Raw genomic sequence first — 14591 nt, forward strand, 5'->3', positions numbered from 1 at the left:
GGTGGCGGTGCCCCCGACCGTCCAGGTGGGCGCTGGGCTTCCGGAGTCTCCGCTCTCTCAGCACACCCCTCTCTGAGCCTGTTGCTTCTCTCTCAGGCAGAACAGAACCGGAAGAGGCCATGCGTGCACAGTGCTGGGCACAGAGGCAGCCATCAATAAATGGGAGTCGTTGCTCCGGCTATTGTAATCTGTCGGTTCATTCTACAGGCTTCCCTGGCTCGGGGTGAACTGCACAGACGGCTCTCAGGTGACTGAGACGTGGCTTGTTAGAGGAACTCGGGGGGTGCAGTCGGGGTGCAGTGTAGAGTTCTAGGCAGGGGGCTGGGGCGGGAGCTGCCGCCAGGCGCTTGGCCACGAGGGGATTTGGACTTGTCCTTTGGGCACTCCGCGCTGGGAAGAGTCACTGGCTCTTATATTGGAGGGAATACAACTGGGGACGGAGTGCAGGGAAGCAGCAGGGATGGCAGAGGGGCGTTTGCAGGACGGCGAGGCTGTGGGAAGCGGGGGAGGTACGCGGAAGGATGGCGAGTGAACTGGCTGGCGGGGGACTGGGTGGCTGCAGCAGGCGATGGAGGCAGACATCTAAGATAAAGCCGTCTGGCTGGAGGTGGGGGCCTCCCTGAGAAGGCGATCCAGAAAAGATTGTAAAGATTCTGAGCCCAGTGTGGGCCACCCAGCAGCAGGGTCCAGGAGACTGCACAACTCCTGTGTCTGGCGCGTAAGAGAGAAATTGGGGCTGGAAACCAAGATTCGAGGATCATCGAAGAGGGTAATTGAAGCTGTGGGAATTAGTGACCTACCCTGGGGAGGGTACAGAGGATGAATGGAGACCAGGACCCAACAGAACCCTGAGAAAACTGGGACCTGGAAGGTTTGAGCAAAGAAATCAACCAAGATTGAGAAGGAGCAGCAGAGAGGAGGAAAACCAGAGGTGGCATCACGATGCTGTGAGGAAAGGCCATTTCAAGCCAGGGTGGTTGAAGGCACAAACCCCATCCACGACCCCTTCGCTGAAGCAAGAGTTTTCACACCAGATAGAGTGATTGTGCACCATACATGCTGCTTCATTTACTCATTCCATAATCTTTCTTCTGTACCTAATGGGTGCCATGCATTGCTTAAGGTACTGGAATTTCAACAATGAACAAGGCAGACAAACATACCTGTCTTCAGGAAGCCTACATTCTGATTGGGAGGTGGGGCACAAACAATATATAAACACAGTGTAACTTGGTGATAAGTATTATGGAGAGAAATAAAGCAAGCTGACAGGATGGAGAAATGGGGTCAGTACTCTTTTAGATGAGGAAAGACCTCTTTCATCAGATGGGATTTGAATAGGAATCTGAAGGAATTAAGGGGTGAGCCATGAGGGAAAGAGGGTTCCTGAAAGAGTTAATGGCAAGGGCAAAGGCCCAGGGGCGGGATTATTCACAGAATCACAAAGGCTAGCATAGCTGCAGTGAGCACAGGGGAGAGTAGTGGAAGACAGGGTCCAAGAGGTAATGGAGGAGAGGTGATGGCAGCTAATTTAGTTCTAAAGGCTACTGTAAGGGCTTTTGCTTTTACCCCAATAATATGAGAGCCATGGGAGGGTTTTAAGAGAGGCAGTATGTCATCTGACTTGGGTTTTATAAGGATCCTGCTGGTAATCCTGTGAAGATTAGAGTGTGGGAAAAGGGGAGTAGGGAAACAGTGCAGAGGGGAGAAGGGGGGCTTCACTCCTTTCTGCTCTAAGTGTTCAGGCAGAAGATGAGGGTGACAGGACCAGGGTATGGGCTGTGGAGGGGGAGAAGTGGGCAGGTTCTGGTTACAGTTGGAAGGTCTAAGCTGACAAGTTCTAATGTATGTTGTCAAAGGAAGGAGAAGGGTCAAGGATGACTCCAAGATATCCAGGTGGAGATGTCAGGTTGGCCACTGGATGTACGAGTCTAGAGCAGCGGTTCTCAACCTGTGGGTCGCGACCCCTTTCACAGGGGTCACCTAAATACATCCTGCATATCAGATATTTACATTACGATTCATAACAGTAGCAAAAGTACAGTTATGAAATAGCAACGAAAATAATTTTATGGTTGGGGGTCACCACAACATGAGGAACTGTATTAAAGGGTCGCGGCATTAGGAAGGTTGAGAACCACTGGTAGAGGTGAGGGGCATGCCCAGATGGAGAAATTATTAAGGTAACCTCTTTGAAAGGCAAGAGACTGATGAGAACAGGAAGAGAGGAAGGTAGATGGGAAAGAGAAGGGGGCACTCCACTGTCAGGAGGAGGAGCAGACAGGGGAGTCGGAGGGAAACCTGGGGAGGGTGGTATCCTGAAAGCCAAGTGAAAAAAGCCCAGAGCGCAGGGAGCGATAGTGTCAGATGAAGAATGAGAAGTGACCATGAGGTCTAGCACCATACAGGTCATTGGTGGCCCTGTCAGGGGAGAAGGACGGGAGTGAGAGTCTGCTGCGAGAGACTAGAAGGGAAAATTGGGAAGAGAAATTGCAAATAGCAAGCGTAAACAATGCTTTCAAGAAGTTTTGCTGAAAAGGGAAGGAAATGAATGGGCAGTGGCTGGGCAGGAGATAGGGTTTATAGTTTTTAAGATGGAAGAAGTAACACTGCCTATCTGAGGGACAGATCCAGCAGAGATGGGAATATGATGATGCAGGGAGACGGGGGATAGCTGCAGTGATGCCCGTAAGTGGATGAAGGGGTGGGATCCAGTGTGAGGTAGTGGGGAATAGAAAGGCTTGCCCACTACTATGGAGAGAAGCAGCCATTATGGGGCTGGGATCTGCAAAAATTCTCTTTTGTTTGCTTGTATTTCCTTACTGAAATGCATAGGGTTTTCCTATAAATTACCTTTTCATTTCTCCTTTATATGACAGAACATTATATTGATGTTTAAAAAAAATGTATGTGTGTAAGTAGGGTACATTATCCAGGAATTTCATTTCAGGATGAGACAGGAAGCAATACAAAACGCTTAATAAAAAAGGGGTACTAGTCTGACAAGATTGAACACCATTGTTGTAGGGCCCATTATAAAGCCTGTGAGGCTGAATAACTTCAGGAAGAAATTCATCATTACCCTGCTGCTATGGTGTCTCCTGTGTCCTCTCCATTTCCCCATCAACATAGTAGGTGACAGTTTGACTAGCAGCTCCCCTTTTCAGCTCGAGTTAAAATACTCTAAGTGGGGGGAAATCCAGGAAGGCTTCCTGGAGGAGGGGAGGAGATAAAGAGCTCATTATTATCTTTTGTGTGTGGAGAATGTCCACCATGCCTGGAGACATGTGAAGCTATTTTATCCTCACAATAATCCTGAGTCAGAGGGTGAAGTTACTTAGCGATGGTCACATAGCAAGGCAGCATTTGAATCCAAGTCTAGGTGATTTCAAAGGCTCGGAGGTCCTGGCAGATTAGGGGAAGGAAGGAGGGGGAGGAGCCCTCTGCAGCAGTTGTCCCAGAATGGGCATAAACAGGATGTGGTGTTGTATGAAACCTTTCCCCTACCCCACACCCTGCCCCCCTTCTCTCCCCACCCCTAGAAGACAGCGGAACTGAGAAAAGAAGAGGCCTGTGGACAGAAAAGTCATGGTCAGGGGGCCAGGGGTCGTTCGGGGTGGGTCTCGGGCTGGGAGGATGCCTGGGTGAAGGTCAGGCTGTGTGTTGGAGAAAAGGGGCTGGGAAGGGGACCCCCACTGTGGCAAAGGACCAGGCTGGGGAAAGAGATGGTGGTTCCTGGTTTAGCCCCAGGTAAACAGATCTCGGGGTTTCCTTGAGTTTTGCCCAAGGATACCTGCTGGAGGGCTGGAATTTGGCCTCTGCTCTATAATCCAAGTATGTGCCCTGGTGAGGGGCAGCATCTGTCTGGGGAAAAGGTGCCTTTCCTCATGTCATGAAGGCCTCATATGGGCTGTCAGAGCATTCCTCTTCATTATTAGATAGAGGCACTGAGGCTTGGGCAGGGGGCAGGGACTGAGGCGAGGCCTGCTCAGCTCTTTTTGGGCTCTGCTGCAGTCGGACTCCCTGGTGGTGTGCGAGGTGGACCCAGAGCTAAAGGAAAAGCTGAGGAAATTCCGCTTTCGAAAAGAGACAGATAATGCAGCCATAATAAGTGAGTGTCCTTTTCCCTGGAAGGATGGGAGGGAGGTGGGGACATATGACGAGGGCTGGGCTAGAGTCACTGAGTTAGAAGGGGTGTCCTAACTAAACCCTGTGTGCCATCCCTCCCTAGTGAAGGTGGACAAAGACCGGCAGATGGTGGTGCTGGAGGAAGAATTTCAGGTGAGGGGCTGGGTGGATGGGACCTCCCAGAAGTGGGTGGGGCTGGGAGACCCAAGGGTCTGGCATTGGGGGCCAGAAAGACCTGGAGGTCAAGTCCCCACTCAGATGTGATCTTAGGCAAGAGACTGTATGGGTCTCTGCTTCCTCATCTATGAAATGGAGATAACAGTACCGACCTCATAAGGTTGTTTGTGGATTCAATGATTTAATCTTTGTAATGGGTTTAGAAGGCCTGGCCCATAGTGCTCAATAAAATGATAATACTTTATTGGCACTTAAATTAAAGAATTTCCAGATAAGTTAATAAAAAGCTAGCAGACATCCTTTATAATATATACCTTACCCTCTCTTGGCCTCACTGTCTTTATCTATAACAGGGGTCCTCAAACTACGGCCCGCGGGCCACATGCAAATACAAATATTGTATTTGTTCCCATTTTGTTTTTTTACTTCAAAATAAGATATGTGCAGTGTGCATAGGAATTTGTTCATAGTTTTTTTTTAAACTATAGTCCGGCCCTCCAACGGTCTGAGGGACAATGAACTGGCCCCCTGTTTAAAAAGTTTGAGGACCCCTGATCTATAACATGGGAATGATAATAAGGCTTACTTCATAGTGTTGTGGTAAGGATTTAGAGGGGTGCCTATGGAGACTGAGCTTGGGCTGTTTGACAGGGGAGGGGGATTGGCTAGGAGCTGGGCTCCCTCTGGTCTTCTGAAAGGAGGTATAGTAAAGTGGTTATGATTTAAACCCAGATTCATATTTGAACTCCTCTGCTCAGAGTTGCTGTGCAATCTAGGGCAAGTGTCTTAACACCTCTGGGCCTCAGCTTGCTCACCTGTAAAGTAGGGATAATAATAGGACCTACCCCACAGAATTATGGAAGAGCTCAATGAATTAGTCCATGTATGTTACTTAGACCAGTATCTTGGCACATAATAAATGCTTGTTTAATGGCAATATTTTCTTCTCTCCTGTTTTTTCCCTCCTCCCCCAGAACATTTCTCCAGAGGAACTAAAAATGGAGTTGCCAGAAAGACAGCCAAGGTATCCTGGGGGAAGGAACAGGAGGGTCAGGCCATGGGGAGAAGGGTGATGATGGGGGTGGAGACTGAGGGGATTGCTTGGGCTCCAGTCCTATTCACCAGCTTGGGATCTCTGTGTTTGAGGCCAAGAGTTCTTATCCTAGGACTTTGTGTACAGTATACTAATATTTTGTTGCAGAATTTTACATTGATAATCATATGTGAAATTAGAGCTTGCTTTTTTAAAAATACAAACTTTGATAGGTTTCGGCCTTAACATTGCTCTTGCTTCATTAAATAAAAAGAAAGAAAATTTCCTTCCTCTTTAATGCTGCAGAATATTTCTGGTAACAAATAAATTATTTGACATTTAACAATTGGGGAAAATCTTGTGTGAAGCCACGTAAGTCTGGTGCTTTTTGTGAGTGGAGGAGCACTCTGACACTTCTATGGTAACCGGTCTGTGCAGATTTCCATCTCCCCTGAGGTGAATTTTGGGTGCCTGAGGATTTTGAGCCTCCATCCCAGCCAGAACCAGCTCCTGGGTGTCTGACAAGTGTAGTCCCAAAGGGCCCCATATCCGGAAGGCAGCCTCGAATGTGGGAGGTAGTGCTCTGCGGCTGCCTGCTGTCTGGAAATCCTTTATAGTTTTATCTTTGAATTTGTGTTTTTTGTGAAGTCTTCTGAGACAATAGAGCATGTGCTAGGGCTTGGGGCAGTGCCACCTCCAGCCCTGGACGGGTTCTCTATCCACTCCCTGCACCACCCAGTGATGCCCTGGCAGGGGTCCTGAGTGCAGATTCCAGGAGGGTTAGGGTCAGCCACCTCCTGCTCCTGAATGAAAGTTCCAGCGTGTGCCTGTAAGCATCTGCACTCCCCTTTCAAGTGTTCCCATGTCCAAGATAGCAAAGCTTGCAGAAGAAAGGAAGAAGGTTTTCTCTTGTCTTTTGAACAAGGGGCCCCAAATTTTCAATTAGCACTGAGCGTGGCAAATTATGTAGGCAGTCCTGGTCTCAGCCCCAGCTGGACAGTATCACATAGTGGTTGAGCATTTATAGTCTAGGCTCAAATGTACCCATAGACCTTTGGGCAAGTGACTTCACCTCTCTGGGCCTCAATGATCCCATCTGTAGTATAGGGATAAAATAGCAACTTCATCATAAGGTTGTTGTGAGTTAAATAAGCACTGACTTTTTGTTTTGTTTTGGTAATTCTCACCTAAGGATATTTTTCCATTGACTTTTAGAGAGAGTGGAAGGGAGGGAGGGAAGGTGAGAGAGAGAAAGACTGAGAGAGAGAGAGAGAGAGAGAGAGAGAGAGAGAGAGAGAGAGAAACACCAATGTGAGAGAGACACATTGATTAGTTGCCTTCTGCAGGTGCCTGAACTGGGGCCCAGATTGAACCTGCAACCCAAGTATGTGCCCTTGACCAGGAATTGAACTCATGAACCTTTGGTGTGCGGGTCAGCGGTCTAACCACTTAGCAACACTCGCCAGGGCAGCACTGACTATTTTTTTAAGCCATTATGTTTTTCTTTTTAAAATGTTTTCATTGAGGTCTATTTGACATATGACATTACTGTATATGTCATTACTGTTTCAGGTGTACAATGTGATTTGATATTTGTATATATAGTGAAATGATCAGCACAATAAATTTAGTTAACATCTGTCACCACACAGAGTTACAAAAACATTTTTTTTCTTGTGATGAGGACTTTTAAGATTTACTCTCTTAGCAACTTTCAAATATGCAATACAGTATTATTAATTACTAGAGGCCCGGTACACGAAATCTGTGCATGGGTAGGTTCCCTTGGCCTGTCTGGCGATCAGGGCCGATTGGGGTCTTCCAGTTGCTGGCTGGGGCCTTCCTTCCCTGGCTGCTGGCTGCCAGCCAGGGCCTTCCTTTGTTCCGCGCTGCCCCCTGGTGGTCAGTGCATGTCATAGCGAGCCATCGAACTCCAGGTCGAACTCCCTAGGGGACACTTTGCATATTAGCCGTTTATATATATAGATAGTCACCATGTTGTACATTAGATCCCCACGACTTATTATTTTATAACTGGAAGTTTGTACCTTTTGACCCCCCTCACCCATTTTGCCCACCACCAACCCCCTCCCTCTGGCAACCACCAATCTGTTCTCTGTATCTATGAACTTGATTTTTTGTTTGTTTATTTTTTTTAATTCCAAATGTGAGATCATAACAGTATTTGTCTTTCTTTGTCTGACTTATTTTACTTAGCATAATGTCTCAATGTTTCATCCATGTTGTCACAAATGGCAGGATTTCCTTTCTTTTTAATGGCTGAATAGTATTCCATTGTATGTATAAACCACATCTCCTTTATCCATTCATTCATCGATGGACATTTAGTTTGTTTCCATATTTTGCTATTGTAAATAATGCTGTGATGGACATGGGGTGCATATATCTTTCCAAATTTGTGTTTAATTTTCTTTGCATAAATACTCAGAAGTGGAATTGCTGGATCATATGGTAATTCTATTTAGCATTTACTATTATTGTTATTTTTAATCATTTATTGTGTTTGAGGCCAGTACCTTCAATCTCAGTTGTTAACCCTAGATTCTCAGACTCATGCAAGATTTCAAGGTTGTAGACTTAGGTAATCGGCATTGAAGTCCTGAATTTGAATTCCTTTTCACTGGTGTAGGTTCGTGGTTTACAGCTACAAGTATGTGCACGAAGATGGCCGAGTGTCCTACCCCTTGTGTTTCATCTTCTCCAGCCCTGTGGGTGAGACTCAGCTCTACCCATCCTGAGAATAGGGTCTTAGAGTCTGTGTGTGGTGTGTAAGATAGTGTTTGAGAGTGCAGGTGTGTGTGAGTGTGTGTGGGGGTGACTTGGTGAGTACTGGGAGGCAATGCATGGAAGTTGGGGGCTTAGATTTCTCATGAGCCCAACCCATCCTCCTCAGTCCCAAGATGTGTAAGTAATCCTTTCTTCTTTTTCTTTTTTTTCTTTTTTTAACCTAGAAACTCCTGTTTGGGAGTTAGTTATTCTGAGGGTCCCATCTCCAAGGACCCTCAGAATAACTTCAAGCCCCTAGACAAAACTGAAAACTGGGACTCCTTAGAACAGCTCCTAGGACCCTTAGAAAACTCCAGGGCCTGCGGGAGATTACTGGCCCCTTAGTGAATACCCCAGGATCCCCCAGTTATGTTTCCTTCTCCCCTTTTCCATGCAGGCTGCAAGCCCGAACAACAGATGATGTATGCAGGGAGTAAAAACAGACTGGTGCAGACTGCAGAGCTCACAAAGGTCTGGGCCTGGGGCTGAGGATCCCAGAGTGTTAGGGAGGAGGGGTCAGGGAGTCTAGCCTCCTGGGTCTGAGGGAGGAAGGGGCTGGGGTCCTCGCTCTCTCAGTTCCTGAATGGGTCATGACATTGAGAACTCTCCCCGCCCAGGTGTTTGAAATCCGCACCACTGATGACCTCACCGAGGCCTGGCTCCAAGAGAAGTTGTCTTTCTTTCGTTGACCTCTGGGTTGGGGATCTGAATTCCTGCTGTCTGAGTCCCCAAAGGAACTGGGGACTCAGACCCCTAGGACCTGAACATCTGAGACCCCGAAGAAATTAAACTGCAAGAACTCAGAGATCCTCCAATCTGGCTCAGTTTCTGTTTCTCATTGTGGGCGCCAGCTGACAGTCCCTGCAGTACCAGCCTCAGGCCATCAGAGGGCAGGCAGACCAAGTGGATGTCCGCTGAATTCCGGGAGGAAAGGAGGATACCTGCTTCTCTGAAAGAAGCCTGTGGGGTTTCCTAGGAAGTATGGGGGAGGCCCGGTCTCCTGGAGGAATTGGGAGAATATTTGAATCCATGAAGGAGCCACTCCGGAGGGGATTAAGAATACCTGGGTCCCTGAGAGTAAAGGAGATTGTCCGTTTCCCCTCCTCCCTTCCCTTCCCAGCTCTAGGGGTTAGCAGGCATTAGCTTACACTGAATACTACTTTTCCCAGGGAGGCCTCAGTCAGGAAGAATTTAAATGCAGAAAGTTGTTGAAAGATCAAACATAATTGTTCAGGGGCTTGGGAGTTGTTGGGGTGGGTTGTTTGTGTGGTTGGGTAGACCTAGAGGTTCCAGTGCTGGGGAAGGCAAAGAAGATCCAGGATCCTTAGTGGACCGCTAATGGGTATGATGTTGAGGGGGGCAGGAAAGGGACATCCTATTCGTCCCTGTCTGGAGATTCTTCTTTCTTCTGGCGTCCCCGGGCATTTGACTCCCTCAGGCTCTTTGTTTCTGTCTCTGAGAGACATTTATTGAGAACCAACAGTGTACTAGGCTCTGAAAATTCCAAGTCAGGCGGATCTTCATAGTTATAAATCACTCTTTCTGTCTCATTGCTTCTCCTTCATGTCTCAGTTCTTCTCTATGTCCCCAGATTCAGGGACCTGGTTCCCTCCTCCACTCCTTTCCAGGTTCCCTATAGAGGTGGCTGTTGCCATGGTAACAATGGCATTGTGACCTAGGGCCTGGGCTGCCCCTCCCCAGCTCCAACTCTTCCCCATTCTTCCCAGCCAGAATATACCATCCCCTCACCACCTCACTTTGTCCATCCCTTGCCCCCTTATTCCCAAGCAGGACAAGGCCTTGCTTGAGGGATTCAGCATAAAATCACTCTACATAAAGAAATCCCCTGCCCTGAATTTTCTGTGGGGGAAGGGGGTGAGAGGAAGGTTAGGGTGTGATGAGCTCCTTTCCTCTGACACTTGTCCTGGTGCCCTACCTCATCTTTCTGCCAGGCACGTCTCTACCCCTCCCTCTAATCACAGCCTGAGTCCCTGATGGCTAGAGATGGAAGAGGAGGAGGGCTGGGGATAGGAGAAGTCATTCAATTAAGAGGTCAAGCAATTCCCTGGCCGGCAGAGGTCAGAGAGGCAAAAGGAGTAGTTCAAATTAATAATAATAGCTAATCCTCTGACTGAGGGCTTCCTGTGTGCTAGTACTTCTATAAGCACTTTATAGATATTATTAATTCATTTAATTCTTACAATGTCCCATGAAGAAGGTACATTATCCCCAATTTACAGATGAAGAAACAGGCACAGAAACTAAAAATGGTTGCCTGAAGTTCCACACCTAGGATTCTGTAGTTAGAACTTTAACCCAAGGCTATTCTGTGGCCAATTGGCCACTCACTTTCTTAGGTGGGCCATCTCCCCCTCTTTCTCCTCCTCCCTTCCCTCCCACTTGTCCCTCCTCATCCCCAAAAGTTAAACTTATGTCTGTGTCCAAGCTTATTATTGCAAACCATCTAGTCAGAAAGAGGCATGTACAAGGAATTACCCAATCAGAAGCAGGGAGTTTGGAAAACAGGCACCAATCAGAGAGTGAGTCTGAGGAGCAGCCCAATGCAGAGTAGGTTTGGCCAGAAGGATTATGGAAGGACCAACCAGAGAAGCCAGAACAGAATACACTATCTAATAAAAAATCAGCACAGAGGTGGTGGCTTTGGGTTTGGGGCCCCTTCCTTCCAGGGCGGTACAAATCAGGGACTGCCTCCCCCCTTTCCACTAACCTCCCCTCTAGGCTCCCACAGATCCAGGCTCCTTAGTTCTCTCTCTCTCTCTCTCTCTCTCTCTCTCTCTCTGTCTCTCTTTTAAAAGAGAAAGCATATCCCTTTTCAGGGTGTTCCTTCAATTTTTCAAAAAATGTTTTTATTGATTTTCAGGAAGAGAAAGGGAGAGAGAGAGAGAGAGAGAGAGAGACATCAATGATGAGAGAGAATCATCCATTGGCTGCCTCCTGCACCCCCGTACTGGGGATCAAGCCTGCAGCCCAGGCATGTGCCCTGACTGGGAATCCAACCGTGACCTGCTGGTTCATGGGTCGATGCTCAACCACTGAGCTACACTGGCCAGGCAGGCTCCCTAATTTTTGAATCCAGGCCATAGGCTTTCCTAGGCACTTCTCCGAGCTAACATAGAATATAAGCAGGGCTTAGATTGGAGAGGTGGAGACTGGATTTTAGGTAGAGCTGAGAATGGAGGACCTAGACTAGGTCTGAGGGACCAGTGTCCAGGCTAACAACTAGCTGCTTATGGGGTGGAGCCTAAGATGGAGGAGTAGGGCTTTGGCTGTGGAGTGGGGCTTAGACTTGTTGCAGGGACACAGTTAAAGAAGTCTGGCCCCACTAGTACCAGGAGGTCAGGGTTCCATTCCCAGTCAGGGCACATGCCTGGGTTGCGGACTCCATCCCCAGTAGGGGGTGTGCAGGAGGCAGCTAATCAATGATTTTTATCATTGATGTTTCTCTTCCTCTCCCATCCTTTCTCTGAAATCAATAAAAAAATATTAAAAAAAGAAAAAAGTCTTAATACATACGTTATACTTTAGGGTGGTGTTTAAGGTTTGGGGCTTAGACTTCGGGTGTGGGACCTGGAATTCAGGTGCTTTGCTTAGATAAGGCTGGGATTTTTGCTTTGGAGTGGAGCCTTAGAGATAGGCTTGGGGAGTGGGGGTAGAGGCGATAAATTGTGGAAGAATTAGATTGGTCTAGGGCAGGAATTAGGGCCCTAGGGAAATAATCACACTATCTTCTACCCCTCACCCTCTTTTTCAGGCCAACTCATACCCCCTGACCTTAAGGGTACACCCTAGCCACTGGCTTATACCCCTTCCCTTCTAATGACCTCAGGCTAGGACAGTGATGGCGAACCTATGACACGCGTGTCAGAGGTGACACGCGAACTCATTTTTTCGGTTGATTTTTCTTTGTTAAATGGCATTTAAATATATAAAATAAATATCAAAAATATAAGTCTTTGTTTTACTATGGTTGCAAATATCAAAAAATTTCTATATGTGACACGGCACCAGAGTTAAGTTAGAGTTTTTCAAAATGCTGACACGCCGAGCTCAAAAGGTTCGCCATCACTGGGCTAGGAGAACACGTTTATTCCTGAGTGTGGTCTCTACGGTGAGTCTGTAGTGGGCCCAGTTCCCAGATCCTCTCCCAAGAGGCATTCAAGAACACCTGTTTACTGAGCACCCATTGGGGTCAATGGTAGTTTAAACACTGGAAAAAATTGGCGCCCATGCCACTTCCTCAGAAGTCTTACATTTCAATGACTAGACAGTAAGCAATAAACAAATAAGTAAACAGTAAATAGGTAAACAAACAAACAAACAAACAAACAGACAAGATCATTACCAAGAGTAACAAGTGTTCTGAGGGAAATGTAATGAGGTGATGTGATAGAAGTGGTGGGACCTGTTGGGGCTATTTTTTGTTGCCTCTTTAGTCTCTAGAAGAGTCCTCCTGCTTTTGTCCCCCTCCTAACATTATTTTGAAACATTTCAAACATGCAGCAAAGTCAAAATAATTTCACAGTGAATACCCATATGCCCACCACCTGGATTCCACCATTAACATTTTACTGCACTTGCTTTGTCACATATCCATTCATCTATCCACCCATCAACCTCTTTTATATATATTTCAAAGTAATTTTCAGATATCAGGACCATTGGTGGGGGTGGAGGTGGGGATGTAAATTGCAGGTGGGAAAGGAGAGCCTCTCTGAAGAGATTACATTTGAATTGAGACTTGTATGAAAAGACAGAATCAGCCATGGAAGGGGAATACCTCCAAAGACCGAAAAGTCATCACTGCGGCCAAAGACAAGAATGGTCGGATATGAGGATAAGCGCTCACAGGGCCAATTATGCCTGTGAGTGAGGTTGCCCTGCCTTTGTTTCTCATCTCTGTGTATCTGTCTCTCTTATTATCTTTTTTCTCACCCTTTCCTTTTCCATCCCAGGTCTGCTCTCACCCTCTTTCCCCTTCACCTCCACCCTGTTCTGCCACTTACTGTGTGTGAGAGATCTTAGGCAAATGACTAAACCTCTCTAAGGCTCAATTTTCCTCTTCTGTAAAATGGAGGTAGTGATGAAACCTCCTCATCTGGCTGCTGTGAGAGTGAATGGAGCATTAGAACCATTCCTGGCGTGAGCAGTACTGGCCATGTGTCCACTTTTGCTGTTGTGATAAGTCTCCCACTCCTGTTTTCCCAGCCCTGCACCTCCATGCCCTGGCAGGTAGCACCAGGAACCAGGGTGGGAGGTGGGATCTGGAGCTTGGTGTGTGTGGGGATTGGCTGTGACTGGGCTCAAGGTCCACCAGAGATAGGCTCTGCAGAGGTGCCCTTGATCTGAGGAGCAGGGCAGGCTTCCTGTGATGACCTGGAAAGGAAGAATTTAGGGAAGGGGGTTTGGGGTAGGACCTTGATACAGTGGGATCCAAAATGAAAAGTCCTCGGGCCTCCAGGGATCTGGGGGGCGGCAATAAGACAGACTTTGAGGTGAGGCCTTGCTGGGTTTGGGGGCACAGTGAATATCTCAGAAAGAGGTGAAGAGTGGCCTGAGATACTCAGTGGGGTTTCGGAGAGGGGCCGATGGTCATTGGGTAGGAGTTAGACGAAGGGGTCTGAACAAGGAAGGAGCAAGAAATCCTGGACTACACTGAAGTCACAGAGAAGGGGAAGGCTCTGTTGGATCCAAGAGAGAGAATAGGAGTAGGGAGGAGGCAGGGTCCTCATGAGGATAGGACTGGTGGAGAGGATGGGAAAGAATCTGAGGCAAACAGGGGTTCTGGAAACCAAGGAGTGCCTTGCAGGGGAGGATGGTCTGGGTCTAATGGGGGAAATGGGGAAGCTTAGGGTCTCCCATGGGGACAAGAGACATATTTGAGCCCTCTAGAACTTAGACATAGTTGGGAATCCCTATTGGGGGTTAGGGAATGGTTTGAGGTCCTAGAGTGGAGGACATGGCTGGGGGTCTCCAAGGAATGGGATATGGTTTGTGGTCGTGGGTGGCTGTAGAACATGGGCTGGGTCCCCAACGAGAGTAAGGCATGATCAGGGGTTTCCCTGGATTTTGACATATGGCCTGGGGTCTCTGAGGGATGGGGCGTGGATCCACCTGAATGTTGGGGTATGATTTGGTGTCCCTAATAGGGGTGGTTTGGATCCCTGGGATTCTGGAACATATGGCCTGGGGTCTTCGATGGGGTGTGAGGAGAGTCGAGGTCACCAAGGAGAGTAGGACGTGGTTTGTGGTCCCGGGTGGCTGTAGAACATGTTCTGGGTCCTCAAAGGAGGTAAGGGATGGTCCGAGGTCCCCCTGGGTGTTGGGACCTGATCCCAGGTCTCTGTTTAGAAATCCGGGATCCCAAGCCAGTCGGGGCGTGGTCTGGGGGTCTCTTGGGAAGCCGGCGGGGCTGGAGGTGGGGCTGGGAAGAGGTGGGGGGCGGGCC

General features: G+C 47.9%; 1 protein-coding gene across 4 annotated transcripts; it reads left to right on the forward strand.

The window, feature by feature from the left end:
- Positions 1 to 176: 176 nt before the first annotated feature.
- Positions 177 to 8940, forward strand: GMFG (glia maturation factor, gamma). 4 transcript variants are annotated; one of them, XM_014541759.1, is made up of 7 exons: positions 177 to 247; positions 4015 to 4111; positions 4232 to 4281; positions 5280 to 5329; positions 7989 to 8071; positions 8523 to 8596; positions 8743 to 8940. In XM_014541759.1, coding segments are annotated over exons 2-7 (330 nt in total). In that variant the 5' UTR covers positions 177 to 247; positions 4015 to 4110; the 3' UTR covers positions 8815 to 8940. The 4 variants fall into 4 exon arrangements, with proteins under 4 accessions (XP_014397245.1, XP_014397243.1, XP_014397246.1 ...); XM_014541757.1 differs by lacking the exon at positions 177 to 247 and adding an exon at positions 3529 to 3591; XM_014541758.1 differs by lacking the exon at positions 177 to 247 and adding an exon at positions 3643 to 3750.
- Positions 8941 to 14591: the final 5651 nt, after the last annotated feature.

The sequence above is a fragment of the Myotis brandtii genome, unplaced genomic scaffold, assembly GCF_000412655.1.
Source record: "Myotis brandtii unplaced genomic scaffold, ASM41265v1 scaffold277, whole genome shotgun sequence".
In the NCBI taxonomy this organism is placed as follows: domain Eukaryota; kingdom Metazoa; phylum Chordata; class Mammalia; order Chiroptera; family Vespertilionidae; genus Myotis; species Myotis brandtii.